The sequence below is a fragment of the Protomyctophum bolini genome, assembly GCF_963924005.1.
Source record: "Protomyctophum bolini genome assembly, chromosome: 13".
In the NCBI taxonomy this organism is placed as follows: domain Eukaryota; kingdom Metazoa; phylum Chordata; class Actinopteri; order Myctophiformes; family Myctophidae; genus Protomyctophum; species Protomyctophum bolini.
The window spans coordinates 36,865,965-36,888,055 of record NC_137874.1 but is presented as its reverse complement, the minus strand read 5'-3'; the positions used below and the strand labels follow the sequence as shown (position 1 = coordinate 36,888,055).

At 40.0% G+C, this 22,091-nt stretch overlaps 1 protein-coding gene across 2 annotated transcripts; it reads right to left on the bottom strand.

The window, feature by feature from the left end:
- Window positions 1-9,190: 9,190 nt before the first annotated feature.
- On the bottom strand, window positions 9,191-16,942 carry LOC308327176 (protocadherin alpha-C2-like). 2 transcript variants are annotated; one of them, XM_080780392.1, is made up of 2 exons: window positions 14,397-16,942; window positions 9,191-11,842 (listed from the first exon to the last, which is right to left on the bottom strand). In XM_080780392.1, the coding sequence occupies exons 1-2, from the start codon at window positions 16,833-16,835 to the stop codon at window positions 11,819-11,821; spliced, it is 2,463 nt and encodes an 820-aa protein (XP_080636518.1). In that variant the 5' UTR covers window positions 16,836-16,942; the 3' UTR covers window positions 9,191-11,818. The 2 variants fall into 2 exon arrangements, with proteins under 2 accessions (XP_080636518.1, XP_080636517.1); XM_080780391.1 differs by having other exon boundaries at window positions 9,191-11,834.
- Window positions 16,943-22,091: the final 5,149 nt, after the last annotated feature.

Below are 22,091 nucleotides of genomic sequence, written 5' to 3'. Positions count from 1 at the left end.
AACAAATTAAATTAATAAATTAATAAATACATTAATTCATAATTATACGAATTTATGAATGTGTTAATTTATTCATTAGACCTATTTATTTATTTAGTAAAGCCAATATCATCTTATTTTTTATATATTTTAGTTTTAGCACAATCCTACTTTAATTTTCAACTAAATGGCCAAATGTTTCAAGAGAATAAAAGCCTTTCATCCTAAAATTTGAATAGTAAAAAAAAACATATTACCATTACAATAAAGTTGAGCTTAAATACCCAATAACCTGGGGCAACAAAACAGTACAAAAGCGGTTTCAAGAAGTGTTTCAACACCATAGAGGCACAGTTATGCATTATGCAATGATTTCTCAGTTTTCCCATGTAGCCTACTTTGAAGGTTAAACTCCATTATTGTATAACCAAAACTAAATTAAACTGTGCAGCTTCCTTATCTGAACAAAACAAAACAAACAAACAGGCATATAATGATAACAAGGAGAGAGGGAAATGTTATAGATAACTAGTCTGAACTGAAAGATCTCCTATCAAACACCCAAAGGAGATTTGTCTCCTTTCCATGCTTGAATCCCTTCTAGATGCAGCATTTACATTGCATTACATTTTCTAAATTATACAACATCCTGTGGATTAAATAAATGCAGGTTAAATAAATACATTTGTGTGGCTTGTTTCAGCACAAAGAAAAATAAAGAAAATGAAAAGAAAACGGTTGTTATAATGATCAAATAATCAGCAGCCTTGTGACAGTAACATGAGTGGATGTTGGGATTATATAACAATATAACAGAATAGCCTATACACATATACTTGAGTCATGTAATGGGGATCATATGGGGGTACAAAATCCCCAGACATACTGTGCTATACATCAATGCCAGTGATATAGGGAGATTGATGGAACTGATATCCAAACAGACTTCTGGCCAAAAGAAAGGCCCTGAAGTGTATTTATACTCCACTGCATGACGGTGTTGCCTGACAAAAAACAGTAGATGTGCAAGCTAAGAATGCGACACAGTGTCACTAGCTTGAAAATATGTTTTCGCTGAGCAACACTCATCTTTGAGTATACATTAAGCTACTGTAAGTCGGTCTCAACAGCTGGCATATGTATACCACAACGCCTTGAGCAAGATAAGCCTACTGTAGATCACTGGGTCAATGAGTCTAATCGAGGATTGCCATAAAGGCACCTTCGAATAATCTGTGCAGAGGCAGCTATAGAACTGTCAGACAATCATACTACTGTAATTAATATGAATAAGACTGGCAACTGTTTTGTAATTGGAAGATGATATAGAACAAAGCAGCCTTCATTAGAAACAAGAGATAAAACAATAAATAAACAATGGTTATGTTTATGCGACACAAATGGCCACAATGCAACAATGTATTATTTTAAAGGCGTGTCCACAAGACTGACGTGACACAATCATGACACATGTGTCATGCCTGTGAGATGAGCTCATGAACCCTATAGAGATAACTTAATACTGCTGTCATTGTGTGTCATGTTGTCAGGTTTGGTATTCCAGTCCCAATGCATTGAGTTTGGGGTGTCTTGGTATGACAACTAATCTATAACCTGTGACATGTTATAGATTAGTGTGTTCATGCACCCCAGATGATGAAATGTTTTAGGTGACCCCCATGGTATTTCCTCTAGCACCACCCCCAGGCCAGTTATGACAACTTTTGTATTTTATTTTCTCTTTTTCCCTTTTTAAAACCCCACTATAGTGAGAGCAGAGGACTCTTAATGGATGGCAATGTCAGCAAGTCTCTGTCTGGTCTGTTATGATAAGGATCACCACAGCATCCAGGGGCTGCTAGACTCAATAGTCTTGTTTTATGTTTTTGGGTATGTTTCATGTCGACCACGGAACCTGATTCCAGTCGGTTCCTCTTAATCCATCTTCCTCTTCCTCACATATGAATCTCTAACCAACACGCCCACACAGTTACATCTTAGGGTGCTTTGAAATAAATGGAGGACTGTATCAATAGTAACAATGAAATATGTGGCTCCAATAACAATATGCTCTTCAATGATCTAGACTTTCATATCATACACCATGTCCGGCATTGTCCGCATTAATTTGCCAGCAATCATCAAGAATTTGGTACAAAATAACAAAAAAATACATTGCATGGATGCACCTGGGACGTATCTTCACTGATGTTTCCTGAGGTCAACGGGTTTTCGGGTCTTCCAACATCATACCCCTCACTCAGGCGACCCGGCCGGGGTTGATCAAATCCAGACTTACGCCCCAGCTACCCTTGATCAGTTCATCAGGAAATGAGCAAGGCAAGGCCACACAATCCGTTGCTCCTGAACTACTCTGCCGGTACTGGGAGAACCAAAATCTGGCGCGTGGAAGGACTAGGCTCTGTGCAGTTGACCCCTCTCCATGGCACTGGAACCCTTCCATAACCTGTGTGTGAAAACATTACTTCATGGCCGCTGCCCTTGGTGCTGAATCCCCTGGTTGCTCTCCATGGTACTGGAACCCTTCCTTAACCTGTGTGTGAAGACATTACTTCATGGCCGCTGCCCTTGGTGCTGAATCCCCTGGTTGCTCTCCATGGTACTGGAACCCTTCCATAACCTGTGTGTGAAGACATTACTTCATGGCCGCTGCCCTTGGTGCTGAAACACTCCTGGTCGCTCTCCATGGTGCTGAAACACTCCTGGAACACATGAATATATGTTTGATATTGTGCATTGCCTAGAAAACATGCATAGTGAAGCTTCAAGTTCATGTATATATAGCCGGGGAGCCACAGGCCCAAAATTGTCATGCCATACTTTTTATTTGTGTTTTTTCTATTCATTTGGTCATTAGGGTCCACAGAATAAGTAGAGGCCTGCTCTGCCGGAAACATAGCGAAAAGAAGGCATTTTTGTATACCACACCATAGACATATATATAAGACAACATTTTCCAAATTTCATCATGCTTTAAGTAGCGTGTGACATGTCAAACTAGGGGGTTTCCATGATTCTGAATCCATTCCAAGCATTGGTTTTGCACAAAAACACTCCTTGGGCTTGTGATGAGGTCAGCACATTTGGGCAAGTGGCTATGGCTGTTTTTAGACAAAGGAGTGTTTTTCATGTAAAACTCATGCTTGGAATGGATTCAGAATCATGAAAACCTCTAGTTTGACATGTCACATGCTACTTAAATCATACTGACATTTGGAAAATGTTGCCTTTATAGGTTGTCCATGGTGTGTTATACAAAAATGGCCATAACCTTTTTTCGTGGTGTTTCCGGCAGAGCAGGCCTCTCATTCTGTGGACCCTAATGACCAAATGAACAGAAAGAACACCAAAAAGTACTGACATCACAGGTTAAACTCTATTCCTTGAGATTTTGGGCCTGTGGCCCCCCAGCTAATATGAATATGACATAGAATTGAATGTCATAGTAATAAATATCCGTGACCCACCCTTTGTGTCAATCACCTCAGAAATCTAAAACACTGTCTTGACTGACTCCCAATATTCTGGCTCCAAATGTCATCCTCATGGAGTCACATTTATCTCTGTACCTCACAGCACTTATGTAAGCGTACTAGATTCTAGCTTGGGTGCAGTCATCTGAAAGAACCAAAACACAGTGCTTGGTACAAACTAATGCAGCAGTGACCCCATAGCACAACAACCTGCTACAGGCATCGCTCACTCATGACTGACCCTAAAAATGACGACTGCACTCACAACTGCATTCTGCCTGCTGATATACATACACCCTCTTACACTGTATTATTCTGTCTGCCCTGAAGTACAATTGCAACACATTTTACCTCCTGTTCTAAGTTTTCAGTCTGAGTCTCTAAATCAGAGAGTGACTGACAACCTGTTTTTATTTATTTGTTTCTGGTGATGATGCATTACACTTTATCTCTCCACCCAGTCAACAGCTCTTTGCCTGAAGGGAAATATGACAAATGACACACAGGCAACTCTCCTTGTGAGTGGCTACCACAACTCAGGAACGTACTGATGACCTCACTCCCATCCCTTGTGTGCAGCCTACAGCCTGGGTTATATTTGTCATACAGTATGGCAATGCCGCACACTACCACTCTACAAGCTCACAGCACGTCGTAGACTTGATGTGCTGAGAGCTTTTAGAGCTGCTGTTTTCAGTGTGGAACAGACATGGAGGTTATAGGTAATGAGACTGTTCATCATCTCAAGCCATGTGTCTCTTCTCTAATGCTTTGGGTCACTGGTCACTGGACATAATATTCACAGCCTGTCTGACATGATCACACTTTGACTGGTATAGTACTGCAATGAGCGAAAGAAGTCACGACAATTCAAATAGCGAGATTTTTTTACAGGGAAAGCCATCCATCATGGGCTTAAATGAGAATTCACTGACCTCATCAGTTTGATTGCGGTTACGCAACTACTGCATGAGAGACGATAACATTTACTGACTGGGGCGGCAGTGGCTCAGGGGTAGAGTGGCTGGTAGAGTGGCCGGATGGGAACTGCGAGGTTCCCAGTTCGATCCCGGGCTCCCCCCAGAGTTAGTGTCAAAGTGTCCTTGAGCAAGAGCCTCTAATTTCTCCCGATATGCAGGTTGGTGCCTTGGGTTTCCTCCGCCATCGGTGTATGTGTGAATGGGTGAATATATGCACAATCTATGTAAAGCGCTTTGGATAAAAGCCCTATATAAATGCACCATTTATTGAAAGCTAGATACTGTCGGAGACTTGGAAAGATTATCTTTACTTGGATGATAATTTAAACAAATATAAAAGACATATAAACTATATGCTGTACAGAAATATTATGTCTAAATGTTAGGGTCTTAAATCTAATGTATGGTATTATTTATTATTAATGCAACGACAGTTTAACTTTCTAACCACGGCTGTGCAATTACAAATGCCCTGACACTATAGCATCTCATCAGAGATGAGGGTGGGCCACTATAGAAACGTTTAAAAGAAGGCTTGCTGAAAAGGTTTACAAGGTTTTGAGATTAATCAGCTTAAACAAAGTCAGTTAAAAGACAAAAGTCAAAATAAAAATGTCAACAGTGTAAGCTTCAGGTTTAAAGATGCAAGCTGTGGTCCATTCAGCTATGTACTGTAACTCTATTTTTAAAATATGGTTGTTGTCAAAACATGCACAGTAAAATCTTAATTAAGTTAATTCATACATCTGTAACCCCAAGGGTGTACAAATGTGAATAAAATTATTACATTTGTACACTCGGATAAATCTTACATTGTAGAGACTGACTGCATCAACCTTCTGACCCCTATGCGCACGCACGTGCACGTGCACTCTCTCTCACACACACACACACACACACACACACACACACACACACACACACACACACACACACACACACACACACACACACACACACACACACACACACAGACAGAGGGCACTAGAGAGCTCCATTCTACTAGAAAGCCCATGGCACAGCATGGTTTGCTCTGCCCTCTGCAGTGTTTAGAGGAGAACTGCCCACCAGTTGTCCATGTTCAAGATACTCCAGATGTATTTATTGCAAGACAAAAGCAAAAGATGACTTTGTATAGAGTTCACATTAAGGGGAGAAATAGACCCCTGATGGGTGGACCAAAAGTTATACCGAAATGCCCTACTGAGCTTTTGGGTTTTTTCTACAGTAGATGAGAGTGATTAGGAGAATTGGATGATGGAGGGATGCAAAAAGAAAAACAGAAAGTAAGCTGATGATAGATGGGGTGTAGTGTTCTGTAACAGGATAATATGAGAAAATGCATGATATGTCCTTCTGCCATGCATGGGGCATTATAATTTATATTATGTTAGGGATTTGATTATTTCTATTCATAATGCTGAAATCTGACTTTTATGTTTCCGATGAAATGTACTAAACAGTAAGTGGACCTTTGACTAACAGTCAGCCATCTTAATCTGTCGTGCATATCTTTTAGATTAGTTCTGTAGGAAAAATGTAATGCACAACGTGCTGCTTTATTTTGAACAATTTGTAATTTCTTTATATCTGTCATTGAGGCACTAGACCAAATGACAAAGCAATAATCAAGCTGTGACAGAACAGAACTAAAGCATTTAAGACCTGTTTAATGACATCTGGTGGCAGACCTCTAGAAATTATTCTAGTGACTGAGACAGCCCTTCCCATTTTACTCACAGTGCTATCAACATGATGCGACCATGATAAAGTCTTATTGAAGGAAATTCCTAAACATTTATAGTCTCCTTTACTTGGTCAATGGGAATATTGTTTATTTTTAAGTTAAACCTTTTGCTTGTATTTTGTATTCATGTACTGTATCAGTGCCCTCTGTCCAAAAGGGGTATGGGGACTGTGTTATGCATGCATTGTTAGATGATTAGGCCACTATCGACAGAGTGATTTCTGTGTTTCACAGGTCCCTTTATAATTGACAGAGCTGGTCTACATTACATTATACGTGGCGAGAATGTAAAAGCACCATTATTCTTCGGACTTCGGAGTGCCGGCTAATATGTTTTTTTTATTGAGAATGACTGGGACACATGCAGTGGCAGGAGTGAATTTTAACTATTTTTTTAATTTTATACATCACAAATAAATGACAGACGTTTCGGCTTGACACTGATGAAGGCTGGATAGCCGAAACGTCTGTCATTAATTTGTGATGTCGAAAATAAAAATAGTTAAAATTCACTCTTGCCACAGTACCTTTATTTCTTATTGATGTTGATCTGGATAGCGCACCAGAAGAAGTCAGAGCACGGTGGCTACAAGAAAAGTCATATTATGTTGTTATTCCCACGTGGGAGACGATGGGGTTCGAATCTTGAACTTGCATGTTGTTTGCATACAGTACATGCAGGGACAGACACAAGAGGGAGATAGAATATACAGTACTATTTACCAGTATGTTCGGGTTTCAGTATGAACTCAAAGTGTTCTGAGGTTGATGTCACAAGGAAATCAAATACAAACTATTATACTTCTCATTACGTCTCAGTCACAACTTTGCAAGGTTTATAGTTTATACACTGCTTTGTTTGTTTGTTTGAATTCACCCTTCAAATGCAGCAAATGACAAACAGTACAACATACATTAGCAAATCCATAATCCTGCAGACTGTGTTCATTCTCGTTTACCTTCTTTGTCATAGGAAGGGAGCGTGGTTGTCATGGTAATTGTTTCCTAGGTACCAGGCAGTTTTACTGAGCCATCACTCATGTATCTCCTCCAGGACTGCAGGCAGGAAGCACTTTGCAGTAATAGTGGAGAGAATTTTTTAGGTTTAGACTTTGTGCAGTTTAGAAACCGGGCTTTTAAGGATGACAGAATAATGCTGAGAGAGCTATTATTTGTGTCTACTTTGGTGATTTGAACTGCAGGAATGTCTCCATTATTTTGCTTTCAATCTCCCTGAATTAGTACAAAGCACCAAAGTGGAAAACTGGGTCAGAATGTGTGCATGAGAGTTCTGAATGCGTTTATGTTCAGATGTTCAGATTTGAGAACTTAAATTCTTTCAAAACAGACACAACAGTAAAACAGATTAAAAAGCTTTATTCAAATCTGCATGATCGGTCAGAGAACATTTAAGCCAACTAAGCAACACGAGAAACTCATATTAAACTGTATTTAAAAATAATTACAAGGCCATTCTGTCCTATACTGTTTTGAATTTTGATCCACTATCAAAGATACATACTGAGTCATAGAATTGCATTTTTTATGCAGCTCATATGCATACTGTACACAGTCTGACTGACAATAAAAAAATGCAGATAATAACAAGGCATTTGACATAATAAAGAAAGAACACATAGATACACATACTGTATAGCAGGCAAGCGACACAAACACCCCTCCTGTGCCATTCAGTCACAGTGAATACAGCAGATATCAAAAAGCATATTGTATAAAAAATCACAAAGTATAAAGCAGTTATACATTGCCAGATTTACACGCATTCGCTGCTCCTCATATGGAACATCTGTTGTTACAAATTAGTGCTCATAATTTCAGGTCAGCCAGCTTAATCTATAAAACCAGAGTCCACGTCTAATGTTTGGATTGTGAAATCAGTCCAGATGGAATCTGGACAATAATTATGATTTGATATTTGTTTAAGCACCATTATATAATTTATAACTTGTCAATACCTTATTACAATGCACAAGGCACACAAGGAGCACATCAGAATTACAATCTGTATATATTTATTTATTTTCTATATGAATTGACTTTTTGTATGTAACTATACAAGTTCATACAATGCACTTGCAGTTAGATCCCATGTTGCTTTACAAAATGTAACAGACAAGCTGTTGTTGTAGATCTACATTTATACTTATGGTGAAGACGCTGCTTTTTGTCAGAATATATTATACAGGGAAATCTGTGATACATTCTACAGCTTTGAGTTGTTGCAACCAAATCTGGACTCTTTGCTCAAGTTGCACAATACTGATTGAAAAATATACTTTATTCTTTGTTGTTGAATACTGTGCCGTGATATCAATTGGCAGATAATACTTTCCGTGCTTTGACAAAATGCTGATTGTTGTTAGTCTGAATATTCTGCACGGCCCAAAATAGTATTGTTTTGGGGGGAGGGGTCCTTTAAAAGAATTGCTGCAATGGTTTTTAGTTCACTATCGTGATTCTTTTAAGTAACTGTGCTAGATTGCACAGTTTGCTTAATCTTTATTATTTCCCATGTGCAGCGAGAGGGTGGTTATAATCTTGTTTTTTCCTTTTCATGCCAATGTATACTTATTCATAATAACTATAATATATTCACTCTAGCTTATCGTCTTACGTTCCTCTGAGCATCACAATGTTGTTCAGTCTACACAGTAAAGTAGTGTTGATAAATGGAACCAAATGGAGCCTTGCATGTCTATTTGGTGACATTTGTTCACTTTCAAAGTTGAACTAACACTGATGATTTTTACATTGTAGCTCCTTGTGTCTGAAACGGCAACTCTTTGGTAGAGCCCGATTACAAAAACTTTGCCATTTTTGACAGAATATCAGTCAAAACATCAGTAATTATATATAGGTAGGACAGTCGTTCTCAACTTTTTCAGGCAGTGACTTTATACATTTTTTAACTGGGAACCCCCCACCCTATACCCCCACCCTATCTACTTGTAGATAAAGCTTTCACAATGTTTGCCTCTTTCTTATATTCTTTGACAATTTGGCCAATGTTTGACCAGTTTTCATAGTATCATTTGTTGATTACATTTGATGCCGTAATGGTCTTTTAAATTATGTTTTATTTTTTATTTTTTATGTATTAAATAATAATAAATAAAATCATGTGGGGACCCGCCCAGGGGTCCCGACCGACAGTTTGAGAACCCACTGGTCTATGACTCTCCTGAATCAGACCCCACAAATCTGGACCCACAGTTTGAGAACCCACTGGTCTATGACTCTCCTGAATCAGACCCCACAAATCTGGACCCACAGTTTGAGAACCCACTGGTCTATGACTCTCCTGAATCAGACCCCACAAATCTGGACCCACAGTTTGAGAACCCACTGGTCTAGGACTCTCCCAAATCAGACCCCACAAATCTGGCATCGGCCGGGTTCTACTCTTCTTTGGGCATCACAAGACTGCCAAAGTGCTGTCTTCCAGTTCACTGGTTATTTCAATAAAAGTACTTCCCTTTCCGTTTGATTTATATTTCTCTACACTACCAAAACCACATTAGAGCCACTGAAATACAAATATGCTAAAACAAAAGTATTTTTTAAAGAAGCTCACAAAAGCGGCATTAAGAATAATTACATAAACTATGCATATAAAAACATGAATATTCATAAAACATAGTAAACTTTAAATACATGGCCTGCCGGGGCCATGTATTCCAGTGCATCTTGGTAAACTTAAATACATTTCATTATTATATTTTAAACAGTCTAATTCTTATAAAGTACTTATCCTCACAGCATCCATTAGCTTATAACATATTTTTTCCAAATGTATCTGATCACTGCAATGGTTGATCTGTTTTTAAATCTTGTTCACAATATGAATACAGCTCATCTCCGCTTGAATTATAATGTAATAGAGTGAGCGCTAGGTTTAGAGAGCTAAATGCTATGATGCAATTGGGAATTGGCTGACATTTCTAGGCAATAAGGGGCAACATTCTCACAATCATCATCATGTACACATTGGCTAGTTATTTTTATATAGTAGGCAAAATTACAATGATATTTGAGAGTAAACAATGTACCGGTAGATAGTTTTCTACCAGTAAAAACTTATTCTTTGGATTGCATTATCAAATTGGTAATAAGTCATTCTCATCAGCCAGATATTTTGTATAATATAAGAACATTTTCTTGGACATTTCAGGTTATTTAATTACCAATGATTATGAATGTTTCAAAGTTAAAATTCGGAAATGTACTGGAATGTTAGCTTAGTTTCCCTAATGTGACCACTCTTTTTTAATGTTGAAACTTTTATATTATATGTGAGTACTTGGACTCACATACTCAATCATAAATAGGATTTTTGGACATTAACTGTGAAACATTCAGAAGTTTGTAACTATTATTTAAATAATTTCATATGTTGATTGTAGAAATAGCAGTCGGAATTCTGGAAATCTTTAGCTTCTCTGACAATTATTGTGTAAGCTCTCTACACCTGCCCCACCTTAGATAAGTGTATTGCACTGTCCTCTACTGTGTATATATATAGCTTTTTTGTTTAAGCACCCTGTATGAAGTTATTGCCCATTACCCATTTCACATGTTTTACTAAAGTTTTGAAAATCTGAAAGGTAATCCCAATAGATTTAGAATTTAGACAGTCCATCTTACATTTTTTGACCATCTTGTACAACACTGGGTAAGAAATGTAACTAAAAAACTAGTACTGTAAAACCATTCTGAAACATTGTTTTCTACAATTATTTATCTGTGAAATGGCTGAGACAATAGAAAATGTTAAATGCCACTGTCATTGAATATGAAAAGCTACAGTTTTACATTTGAATAATTGTATGGAAGTTTCTGCTTCACCCTGATTGACTTGAAGAGATTGCAACAGTGCTGACCTACAAACCCATCGTTCCAACACGGTTTAGAGCTACCGAGGACTCCAATGCACCATAAAACCCTCAGTGACAGTGTAAAAAAATAAATGAACACTGAGGATTTTACTGAGGAATAATTACAACCCTATGGGAACCCGGACATAATGTCAGCATTAGATTTTTTGTTCTGTCACAGAGCGTTTGAATATGACAAGATGGAAACTTTCCATACAAACTGTTTACAAACTGTACAAACTGCTTCTAACATGTTACTGAGATGGCGGTTTACATGAGGTCATTCCAGTTTTCTCCAGATATGCTTAGATAATGGTTATTTTATTTTTATTTTTTCCTTTTACTAATATTTTGTATCTTCTTTTTTGAACACACTCTGCATCTCATGCAGATTCATGCTTGAAGGAAGATAGTCGTTTGGTGGTGGTGCAGGTGTCGAAAGTTATGTTTAATTTATCCGCCGCCGTACGATATGTCGCACACCAAAAATAGCAGATCTACAAGCTCATAATGCATTGCATCATGGTGTGCTGTGAGCCTATAGATCTGCTGTTTTTGGTGTGCAACACAGTTGCACGGACGAATAAACCAGGCTTCACAGGAACAACTGAAAAGAGACGGCTGTTGACACCCAGGGGACTGAATGATGGTGATTGTTTTTACATCCTCAATGTGAGTTTCAGGGAATCTCTCCAGCCAGAGACATCCATGAAGCTCTTGATATCATGGCAGGTCTCGACTGGATCCCTGCCAAGAAACAGAAAACAGAATTAAAGACGGACAGGAAATGAACTCGACAGTGAACCAGTAGTCAAAGTAATAACACTGGAACCTGGCTGGTTACTGCCACCATTAATGAAATACCAGTGGGTCTCGGGGGTTTAGATATTGGGTGTAAATTAAAATCATGCCAGAGAGGGTTTTTCCACATTTCAAGTCCACTGTTATCATTCGCCCCAAATATTATTTCAGATCATTCTCTTTTAACATCCAAATTTTTGTGCCAAAATCTAATTTAGAAATCATCCAGATTATGCATTACTAGGCAAAGTAACAAGTCAAATCAAATGATTGAAATAGGGGAAGAAGAAAGGAGACAGGTACCAATAAGGCATGCACAGGCAGGCATCACAGTGTCAAGATTGGTGGCCCAATGTTACAACTGCTACACTTACACAACCCTGAGTGTTCATTTAACTCTGTGAGTGTATAAATCGAACCCATGGACCCTTTCGGGTCCATTTGGTTACATGTATACACTCTGAGTTACAAATGGTTACATAACACAGAGGACTTTAGTGTGTACTACTTACAACTGCTACTACAGAGCAACAACTGTAACACATTATACTACAGTATGACGAGGAGGGAGGAAAATAGCCTTCATTTGGGGATGCTAACTGATGAAACTAGAATATAGCAGCATACAGTATAGTATACCATGATGAGCCATGAGATCTTTAAGTGTCCTTGCTTTCAGGCATAAAATACACAAAGACCTTATTCAGCACAGTGCACGCTAATGCCTTTCAATCCGTGTCATCACTGAGTCTCTGGCAAGCAAGCCAGATGTGCAAAAATACAGCTCTGACCAGAGCCAACGTGGTCCTAATCTCAACTCCACTGGAGGTGATTTCTCATTTTAGAAATTGGCCAGTTTAAAGTTCAAACCTCACAGCGATACAGTGAAGGACAAAGGGGAGGAGAGTATAAAGTGTATGTGGGAGCCACACAGTAAAATCCTCAGTTAACTCCCCCTGTAGAAATGGACCCGCACGGGTCCAGTTTTGCACTCACTCTGACAGCTAAAGTGTGGTCACCAAAGGGAGTGTAACATTTAGACAACCAATTCTTAGAGGAAAAACCGAAAACTTTTACCAAAATAGAAAAAACTGGGAGACACAATTCTTCTACACAATCACAGTAGCCCCTACAACATGTAATTTGCAGTCACCATACCTCCGTCTGTAGAATGGACTTCCTTTCATTTTGAGTACTTCAGAATAGAAAGAGAAACAGATTCATTGTGTGTGTGTGTGTGTGTGTGTGTGTGTGTGTGTGTGTGTGTGTGTGTGTGTGTGTGTGTGTGTGTGTGTTCGTGTGCGTGCGTGTGTGCGTGCGTGTGCTTGTGTGCACGTGCGTGCGGGCGGTCTGGGGACCCCCAGGAGTCCTTGAGGCAGTTCCACGCGGTCCCCAGAGAAATGTCGTAATAATGGAATTGTTGTATTAAAACGTTAATTTACTGTAAACTTAGCAGCATTTTCATTTGAAAATGTGTAACCTTGTTTTGAATGTCACCGAGACGTAGAATATTTGAGACATTTAGCTATCATCATTTAGCAATGGTTGTCCATTGACTGAAACGCCATCTGTCTCTGTCTGTGTCAGCCTTCCCTGATTGGCAAAGTCAACCCATCGGCTTGATGGACCGGCCAAGCTCTGCACATTTGTGCCACATGTTATTTTTATACCCACACACACAGGTCCCTGTGCTGTGATCATAAGCCTCTGAGTACTATGATAATAGTACTGTAGCATATGACAAGTACACAGGTATTGCGTAATCAAATGATGCATGCATTCCAACCTTGATGACTTACATCGATCCCAATTAGGCCAGTTCACAAAGAGCATCAGCCTATAGTATACCGGTATAATTTAAGATAATGGCTAAATGTCTCAAAGCACCAAATGTGGCACTGGTATAGGCACATTCACTGGGTGGATATGAACATGAAAAACAAACATTATATATCATACAGGATACCTTTGACATCTGGGCACCTCGATGTAAAATTGGTGCCCAGATGTCGAAGGTGCCCACCTATCCTGTTACCGTCATACAGTGCTGTGTAAAATAAATGTATCATGTAATCAGTAAAATCAGTAAAGAATAGTTATTTTTTGTTATTTTGTAATTTAACAATGTCAAAACAATATACTTAGTGTCACATTTTGTCAAATATTTGCCTCTGTGCTCCTGGCTCATTGGCTTGTAAACTAGTATTACTGGTAGGTCAAAATCAAGGGTCTTCATGCCAAAATGTGGGGACAATTATGTCCTGTTTACACTACAACAAAAGGCCTGAAGAATGTAATTCTTCAGCTCCTGTTTTGTTATTCCTGTCTTCATATTTAAACATTCTTGGGTGGGTGTGTGCACAGTATTTAACAGTACATTTTGTCACCTTCATCATCTACTGATACCACCATAGAGTCCTAACAACATCAGATCACAACTGAGTCTCTGAACCAGTGTTTGACGATGGTATGCTTCATACATCGTAGCATAATTGCATACCTGTAGTGTAGACGCTCTGGAGTCGCTGATCTCAGTTGGCCCTAAGCTCCCACTCCTGGGTATACTGGACACAAAGTACCCGGCTCCTTTGGGTACGATGGGCTGCCTCACAACCACCTTGCCCTTCCTGGTTTCGGCCAAAAACAAACTATACCAGTAGGCGTCACTGGAGATGAGTGTGGAGTCTGCGATGGTGGAGCTCCTCTGACTGATCATGCTGTTTCTGCTGATAATACTGTTCCTATTGATTGTTCCCGGGGGCATCTTGAGAGGCTTTGGTTTTGGCTTCTGACACTTCAGCACTATAATTACCAAGATAGTAATCAGTAACAGGAAGGACACGGAGCCTAAACCAATGACCAAATACAGGTTAATGTCCGTGAAGATGTCATAATACTCGACTGGCCCCTCTGTTGTCTCAGAAAATGACATCATGTGTTCCACAGTGGTGATCTTGATGGTGACCGTGGCAGAGAGAGCGGGCTGACCATTGTCTTTAGCCACTATAACTAGTCGCTGTTGGCGTGGGTCTCTGTAACTGAACATCCTCGTTGTCCGTATTTCTCCGTTGTACTGGTCGAGGCTAAATAGTGATGCGTCTGTAATCTGCAGGAGCTGGTAGGTGACCCTAGCATTCTGCTCAGAGTCTGCATCAATGGCGATCACTTTGGCGATCAGGTGGCCCTTATCTGTTGACCTTGGTATCACCTCCTCTATCACTGATCCTTGTGCCCTCCACGGTGACACAATGAGTGGCCTGTTATCGTTTTGGTCCAGGATGATTATATGAACCTTCACATTGCTGCTGAGCGGAGGGACGCCGGAGTCCCGCGCTTCAATGTGGAAAAGGAAGTCTCGCTCTCTCTCGTAGTCAAAGGTTTTGAGGGCATAGAGGTTACCGTTCTCTGGGTTGATGGAGAACAACATTGACATGGACGTGTTCACAATCTCCCTCTCCATTATGAAATAAACCAAGTACTGATTCTCATTGAGATCTGGGTCAAAAGCGCTGAGAGTTGTCAGTAGTGCCCCGGGAACATTGTTCTCCACGACGTGGATGGTGTAGAAGGGCTGTGGGAACGTCGGCGCGTTGTCATTGATATCCAGAATCTCCAGGGTGATCGTCTCACTCTCAGATAAGGCCGGCGAACCCCTGTCTGTGACTCGAAGTGTGATGTCATATTTGCTGATTATTTCTCTGTCCAGTGGCTTTGAGACGAGTAGCTGAAAGTAACCCTCTGATGACTTATTCAGAACAAATGGCAACGTATCTTGTTGATTCAAAGTGAGGTCAACTTCACCATTAACTCCAGAGTCCTTGTCAGCGACACCTATCACTGCGATTAATGTTCCTAATGCAATATCTTCCTTCACTGTGTTTTTTAAAGATTTAATGGTCACCTCGGGATAATTGTCATTCAGGTCAATGATAAACACCATCACTTTACACTGTCCTGACAGTGGGTTTGGTCCTTTATCGTGGGCCTGTATATACATGTCAAAGCTTTGACTCTCCTCATAATCGAGCACCCCTTTCACTTTTATTTCTCCCGTGTTTTGATCCAGTGTGAATAGCTCCTGTGTCTTTTCAGATGTGTACAGCGTATATGAATATATTAACTCGGCGTTCAGACCCTCGTCCAAATCGCTCGCGTTTAAAACCATTACGACTGTTCCAATGGGGGTATTCTCGCTGACATTAACTGCATATATCGGCTGGGCGAAAAGGGGAGCGTTGTCATTGATATCCAGAACCTTAATTATGATGCTGGCTGTTCCTGAGCGGGCGGGGATTCCGCCGTCCACAGCTGTTAAAATTAAATTGTGAATGGCGTGTTTCTCTCGGTCCAAATCACTGTTGAGCACCAGATCAACGTACTTGGAGCCGTCACTCCCCGTCTGTATGTCAATGATAAAATACTCGCTTTCGCTGAGATAGTATGTCTTGATAGAATTCGTATCAACATCTGCGTCCACCGCGTTTGTCAATGAAAACCTCTCACCGGGAGCGGCTGACTCAGACACATCCAAGTGCATTGTCTTCCTCCGAAACACCGGCGCATTGTCATTAATGTCCATTATCTCTACCTCGATGTTAAAAATACGAATAGGATTTTCAAGTATGACATCCATTTTCAGAAAGCAAGACGTTGTCTTGCTGGTGCATATGGTTTCCCGGTCTATCTTTTCACGTATGAACAGCTCTCCTGTCTCTTTGTTAATGTCAAAATAATTCTTACTTGGTACGACATCAAGCTTCGCTCTCCGTTGCACCAAACTGCGAATATCGAGTCCCAGATCTGTGGCCAAGTTAGCGATAAAAGACCCATCTTCCATTTCTTCTGGTATCGAGTACCGAGTGATAGAGGAAGCGAATCCCCATAGCACCATGAATCCATAAAGACCAGCGACCCACCATGCCCTCATACATGCCATCATGTATCCTTTTTCCCCCACCTCAAAACGAATTAACGATGATATAATTGAACTATATAAGGTTGTCGTTTGATTCGGGTTGTTGTGCTGGTGAATTCAAATGCTGTCAGTCTTTATCTCCACGCGTGGCACTGATGCTGCGTTGCAGTAGGCCAAAGGATGCTATGATCTCCAGCGGTGCTGTGCAGAGGCGTCGCTAGGATTTGATTACTGTGGGTGGCCCCATTTAACTTAGGGATGGACGAAGCATCAGTCCCCCATTCTTTCTGTGTGATTTTAAGAAATATGATTCAATGCACATAGCCAATATATATATATAAAGCTGTATTAACAAAGATGTCATAACTGTTGATTCCCCCCCCCCCCCCCCCCCTTTTAGGTTAATGTGTCAGCCTTGCATTAGCAGTTGTTCTCATTACAGTAGGCTATAATAGGACACATTATGTAAGGTCACAAATGAAACCCTAGTTGACCGACGTCCCCAGTGGTCTCTTTGCCAAAAATAGCCAATCTAGTATAAGCTGGGCCTGTGCCTCTCAAAGTGGGGTCCGGGGACCCCCAGGGGTCTTTGAGGGGGTTCCAAGGGATCCGATTAAATTATTGATAGTAATGAAAACCAAATGGACCCTTAGGTCTGTGACTCTGAGAGTGTACAAATTAAACCAAATGGACCCTGGGTCCCTGGGAGTTATGGGGATCCAAGGCATATACCAAACTGGGGGTCCTTGAAATTAAAAACCAACCACTGCTCTGACTGCTGTATAGGCATTTTTACACCTGGCTCAGCCATGAGAGAGCATTCAGATGAGAGCCTCTGTCTGGATGCATGCTCTCCCCTGTGCACTTTGATTACAACCACAAGTTTGCAGACACGGCAGTCAGTTCTGCAATCACAGAGTCTTTTAGTCCAAACATCCTGCTGTCCTCTTGTCCCCTACAACAATAATGAACCTCATGGCTGTCACCAGTGGTGGAAAAAGTATACTCAAATGTTTTACTTATAAGTATATCAATACTGCATGCAATGTAGAAATACTCTGTTTCAAGTAAAGTAAAAGTACAAAAGTATTGGTATGAAAGTGTAGGCCTATACTTAAAGTAACAAAAGTAGAAAGTATATTGTACAGAATGTCCCATTTCACAAGTTTGCAACAAAAACAAATCTGCGCGCTCGCACACACACACACACACACACACACACACACACACACACACACACACATCTGGATCACATCAGCTCCCACATGCACACATGACTCCTCATATAATATAAACATATTACAGTTACACATATCTTACGCAACAGATACCCCCGGCCCCAACAGCACCCCCAACTTACGCACGCACGCACGCACACACACACACCCTTACAGTAGGTCACATATAGGTCACTGCCACAGAGCCATGGAGGTGACAGGCACACACACACACACACACACACACACACACACACACACACACACACATGTAGGCAAGTTCCCATGCAACTTTGTGCATACCCAACACACATTAATGTATGCAATGCCCGTGGCGTGCATACATGCATACATACATGCAATACAAGTAGCATTGAACAAAGGGACAAAGGGAGCATCTGTCTGGATGCGCTCCCCTGTGCATTTTGCAGACACGGCAGTCAGTTCTGCAATCACAGAGTCTTTAGTCCAAACATCCTGCTGTCCTCTTATCCCCACCAGTGGTGGAAAAAGTACTAAAATGTTTTACTTATAAGTATCAATACTGCAATGTAGAAATACTCCGTTTCAAGCAAAAGGCTGGAATTCAAATTTACTTGAGTAAAAGTATAGCATTGGTATGAAAGTGTAGGCCTACTTAAAGTAACAAAAGTACACATTGTGCAAAATGTCCAATATTTCACAAGTTTGCAAATGTATAAAAAAATATTTTTGCACACACACACACACACACACACACACACACACACACACACACACACACACATCTGGATCACATCAGCTCCCACATGCACACATAGTACAGTTACACACAGTGCCGGTTCTAGGCCTTTTGAGGCCCTAGGCAACATATTATACAGAGCCCAAAATGTTTATAAACAAATCACAAATGTTTATAAACAAATACCAAAATGTTTATAAACAAATCCCAAATCCCTTGGTCCTACCCCCCCGACCATGAGACTTACTACAGGTAAACTGGTAGTGGTCCTACCCCCCCCCATGAGACTTACAAATCCCAAATGTTTATAAACAAATCCCAAATGTTTGTAAACAAATCCCAAATGTTTATAAACAAATCCCAAATGTTTATAAACAAATCCCAAATGTTTATAAACAAATCCCAAATGTTTATAAACAAATCCCAAAATGTTTATAAACAAATCACAAATGTTTATAAACAAATACCAAAATGTTTATAAACAAATCACAAATCCCTTGGTCCTACCCCCCCGACCATGAGACTTACAGGTCAACTGGTAGTGGTCCTACCCCCCCCATGAGACTTACAAATCCCAAATGTTTATAAACAAATCCCAAATATTTGTAAACAAATCCCAAATGTTTATAAACAAATCCCAAAATGGTTATAAATAAATCACAAATGTTTATAAACAAATCACAAATGTTTATAAACAAATCACAAATGTTTATAAACAAATACCAAAATGTTTATAAACAAATCCCAAATCCCTTGGTCCTACCCCCCCGACCATTACGCAACAGATACCGGCCCCAACAGAACCCCCAAATTACATAAACGCACGCACGCACGCACATACACACTTACAGTAGGTCACATGTAGGTCAGCCCTCACAGGTGAATCACATCAGCTCTCACATGCACACACACACACGCACTCCTCACACACACACACACACACACACACACACACACACACACACACACACACACACACATGTGCACATTTGCGCGTGACATCATCATACCCAGAAGGAGTGGTAAAAGTGGCAAAAAACTACTTTCTGGCCTTGACAGCCCATACAGGTCCTATCTGAATGACTGCATTAAACAACGTTAAACGACGTTAAAATCTATTTTCCACTCACTTTATGCATGTGCATACAGTATACCCTCTATCAATTGTAATACAAAGCTTAATATTATGTCCTGTATGGTGTTACCAAAATGAGACAGTCCTCATACTCCTTTGAGCAGTTGAGTTCGGTCAGTTTAGAATTCAGTCTTTCTGCACCATTTCCTGTATATTTTTAGACTGTGTCATGGCTCCAGTCTCACTGCAAGATAGAGAACAGGGAGATCGGGATTGACTGATTACCTTTCTAAAGACCTACAGACTACAGTATCAGCCCAATTAAAACGCAGATATTATATGTTGCTCCAGTGCACCAGCACCACCCAGTGGCTCGCTTCTGCAAACAGCCAAGACTTCTGATAGGAACTCACTAGCCTCGGAAACCCAGACGTTTTTAATTCCAGGGGGACAGCAGGGGACAGCATTCTAATCTAAACGTTATGATACAAATGAAACTAATCTTTTTGATTAATATTAATACTCCAATATTTCATATTCCTAGAATCAGAGATTTGGTCCTGCCAGTGCTCCGCGGACTCGGGAACAACAAAGCTGAAATGCACGTCAACTTCATGTTGTCAACTCATTGCAAGCAATTTAGAGGTTTCTCCACAGCACCATGTTGCTACCAATGGAATGGAACCCTATATATAACCCTATCTGTTCACCAAAGAATAGCCGATCTACAAGCTCACAGCGAGTTGCAACGTGAGTCGTTGAATTTGTAGATCCGCTATTTTGGATGGTAGGCTAGTGGATAAAACTGCAGATGAAGTGACACAACCATATAGTGTTACCATGAGATCCCCCCAAAACATCTTGCGCCTTACCCCTAAACATATTTGCCATTTTTTACTATTTTGAATACCCTTTTAAAATAGTCCAAATATCCGATCTACAAGCTCACAGTGTGATCGGGCCCACTATTTCTATATAAATGGGTAGTTTGGGCCTGGGGATGGAACAACATATAGGTTGTTGTCACAGTGACCAATGGAAATGAATATGATGATGCACGGACCACAGGATGATGAAGAGCACATACTGTAGGACCAAGGGAGACAAAGGGGACTAATAGGGTCCACAAAAGGGTGGTTGTTTCATGGATGGATGGATATACAGTAGGTAAACAGAAATAGGGCCAATAATACATACTACCTACTACCCTGAATGGCCATGCATTCAAAATATATATTTTATCTCGTCCGGACGAGATAATTTATTGTACGGACGAGATTGTACACAAATTCAGTTTACTACCTGATACTTTTCTGTCAATAACTCCCTTCCAATACTGTATGGCCTTGAGGGCGCCTTCATGAGAATGAGAACACATTGAATGTGTAAGTATTTGAGGTTGGATTTGAGCTCTGTATATTCACGTCTACAATAAGTGACCACCCAATGATGTTGACAAGAACAAAACACGCTGTAATCGCATAAATCTAAATAACAGGCTTGGTAAACCTTTTCTTTTATAATCCAACTTGAAAACAGCTTTATTGGCATTCATTATATACATAGCTATTTGGATCCATTAGCTCCACTAAAATAAAAAATGTAATTAACTTAGCCTATAGCTAATTCAACCTGTATTCTCAAACCTGTAGGCTATTTTTACTCCTTGAGATAAAGTAAAGTCGTCTAGTTTGTTCATCAAACTTTGAATACCAAAAACGTACTGCACTGTATTTTGATATAATTATATTTATAATATATAGATATGAATTAATAAACAATGTACAGGTTGATGCCCCTGCATTCACAATAATCCAAAGGACAAGATAAACATGAATTCAAAACATTAACACCTTTTTCTTACTGTTACATCACCAGGCCTTGTATCAAGAACTTGGACAGTTGATTTGAGAGTACGATACATCCTCAATCCATTTACTATAAATGCAAACGGTGTGAAAATGACATGTTAGCCCTGTATTCTTGTTTCAGATATGGCTATTCACAAAACCTCAGAATATTAAATTAGCCATTTAAACATCAATTCTTGAATAGAGTTTTTTGTGTGTGTGTAAAGGATAGAATATATTTGAGCAGGTCAGGTCATGCCATAGAATCCCCACTAAAGTCTTATTCATACTTTCTTGCATGTCCATACGTTTTTCAGTTACTGTACGTCTTTCTGTCTAGAGGGTCATGCGACAAAGTGGCTAAATAGTATTGTAGGCATACTCAAGAACACGATGTTCAGTCTCAATTTAAGTGTA

What these genes read in the sequence shown, in the direction of transcription:
- LOC308327176 (XM_080780391.1), bottom strand. Translation starts at nt 16,835, where the DNA reads ATGATGGCATGTATGAGGGCATGGTGGGTCGCTGGTCTTTATGGATTC. An exon ending in CCAGAGCGTCTACACTACAG is followed by an intron (nt 11,835 to 14,396) that starts GTATGCAATTAT and finishes GCAGGGATCCAG; the next exon opens with TCGAGACCTGCCATGATATC.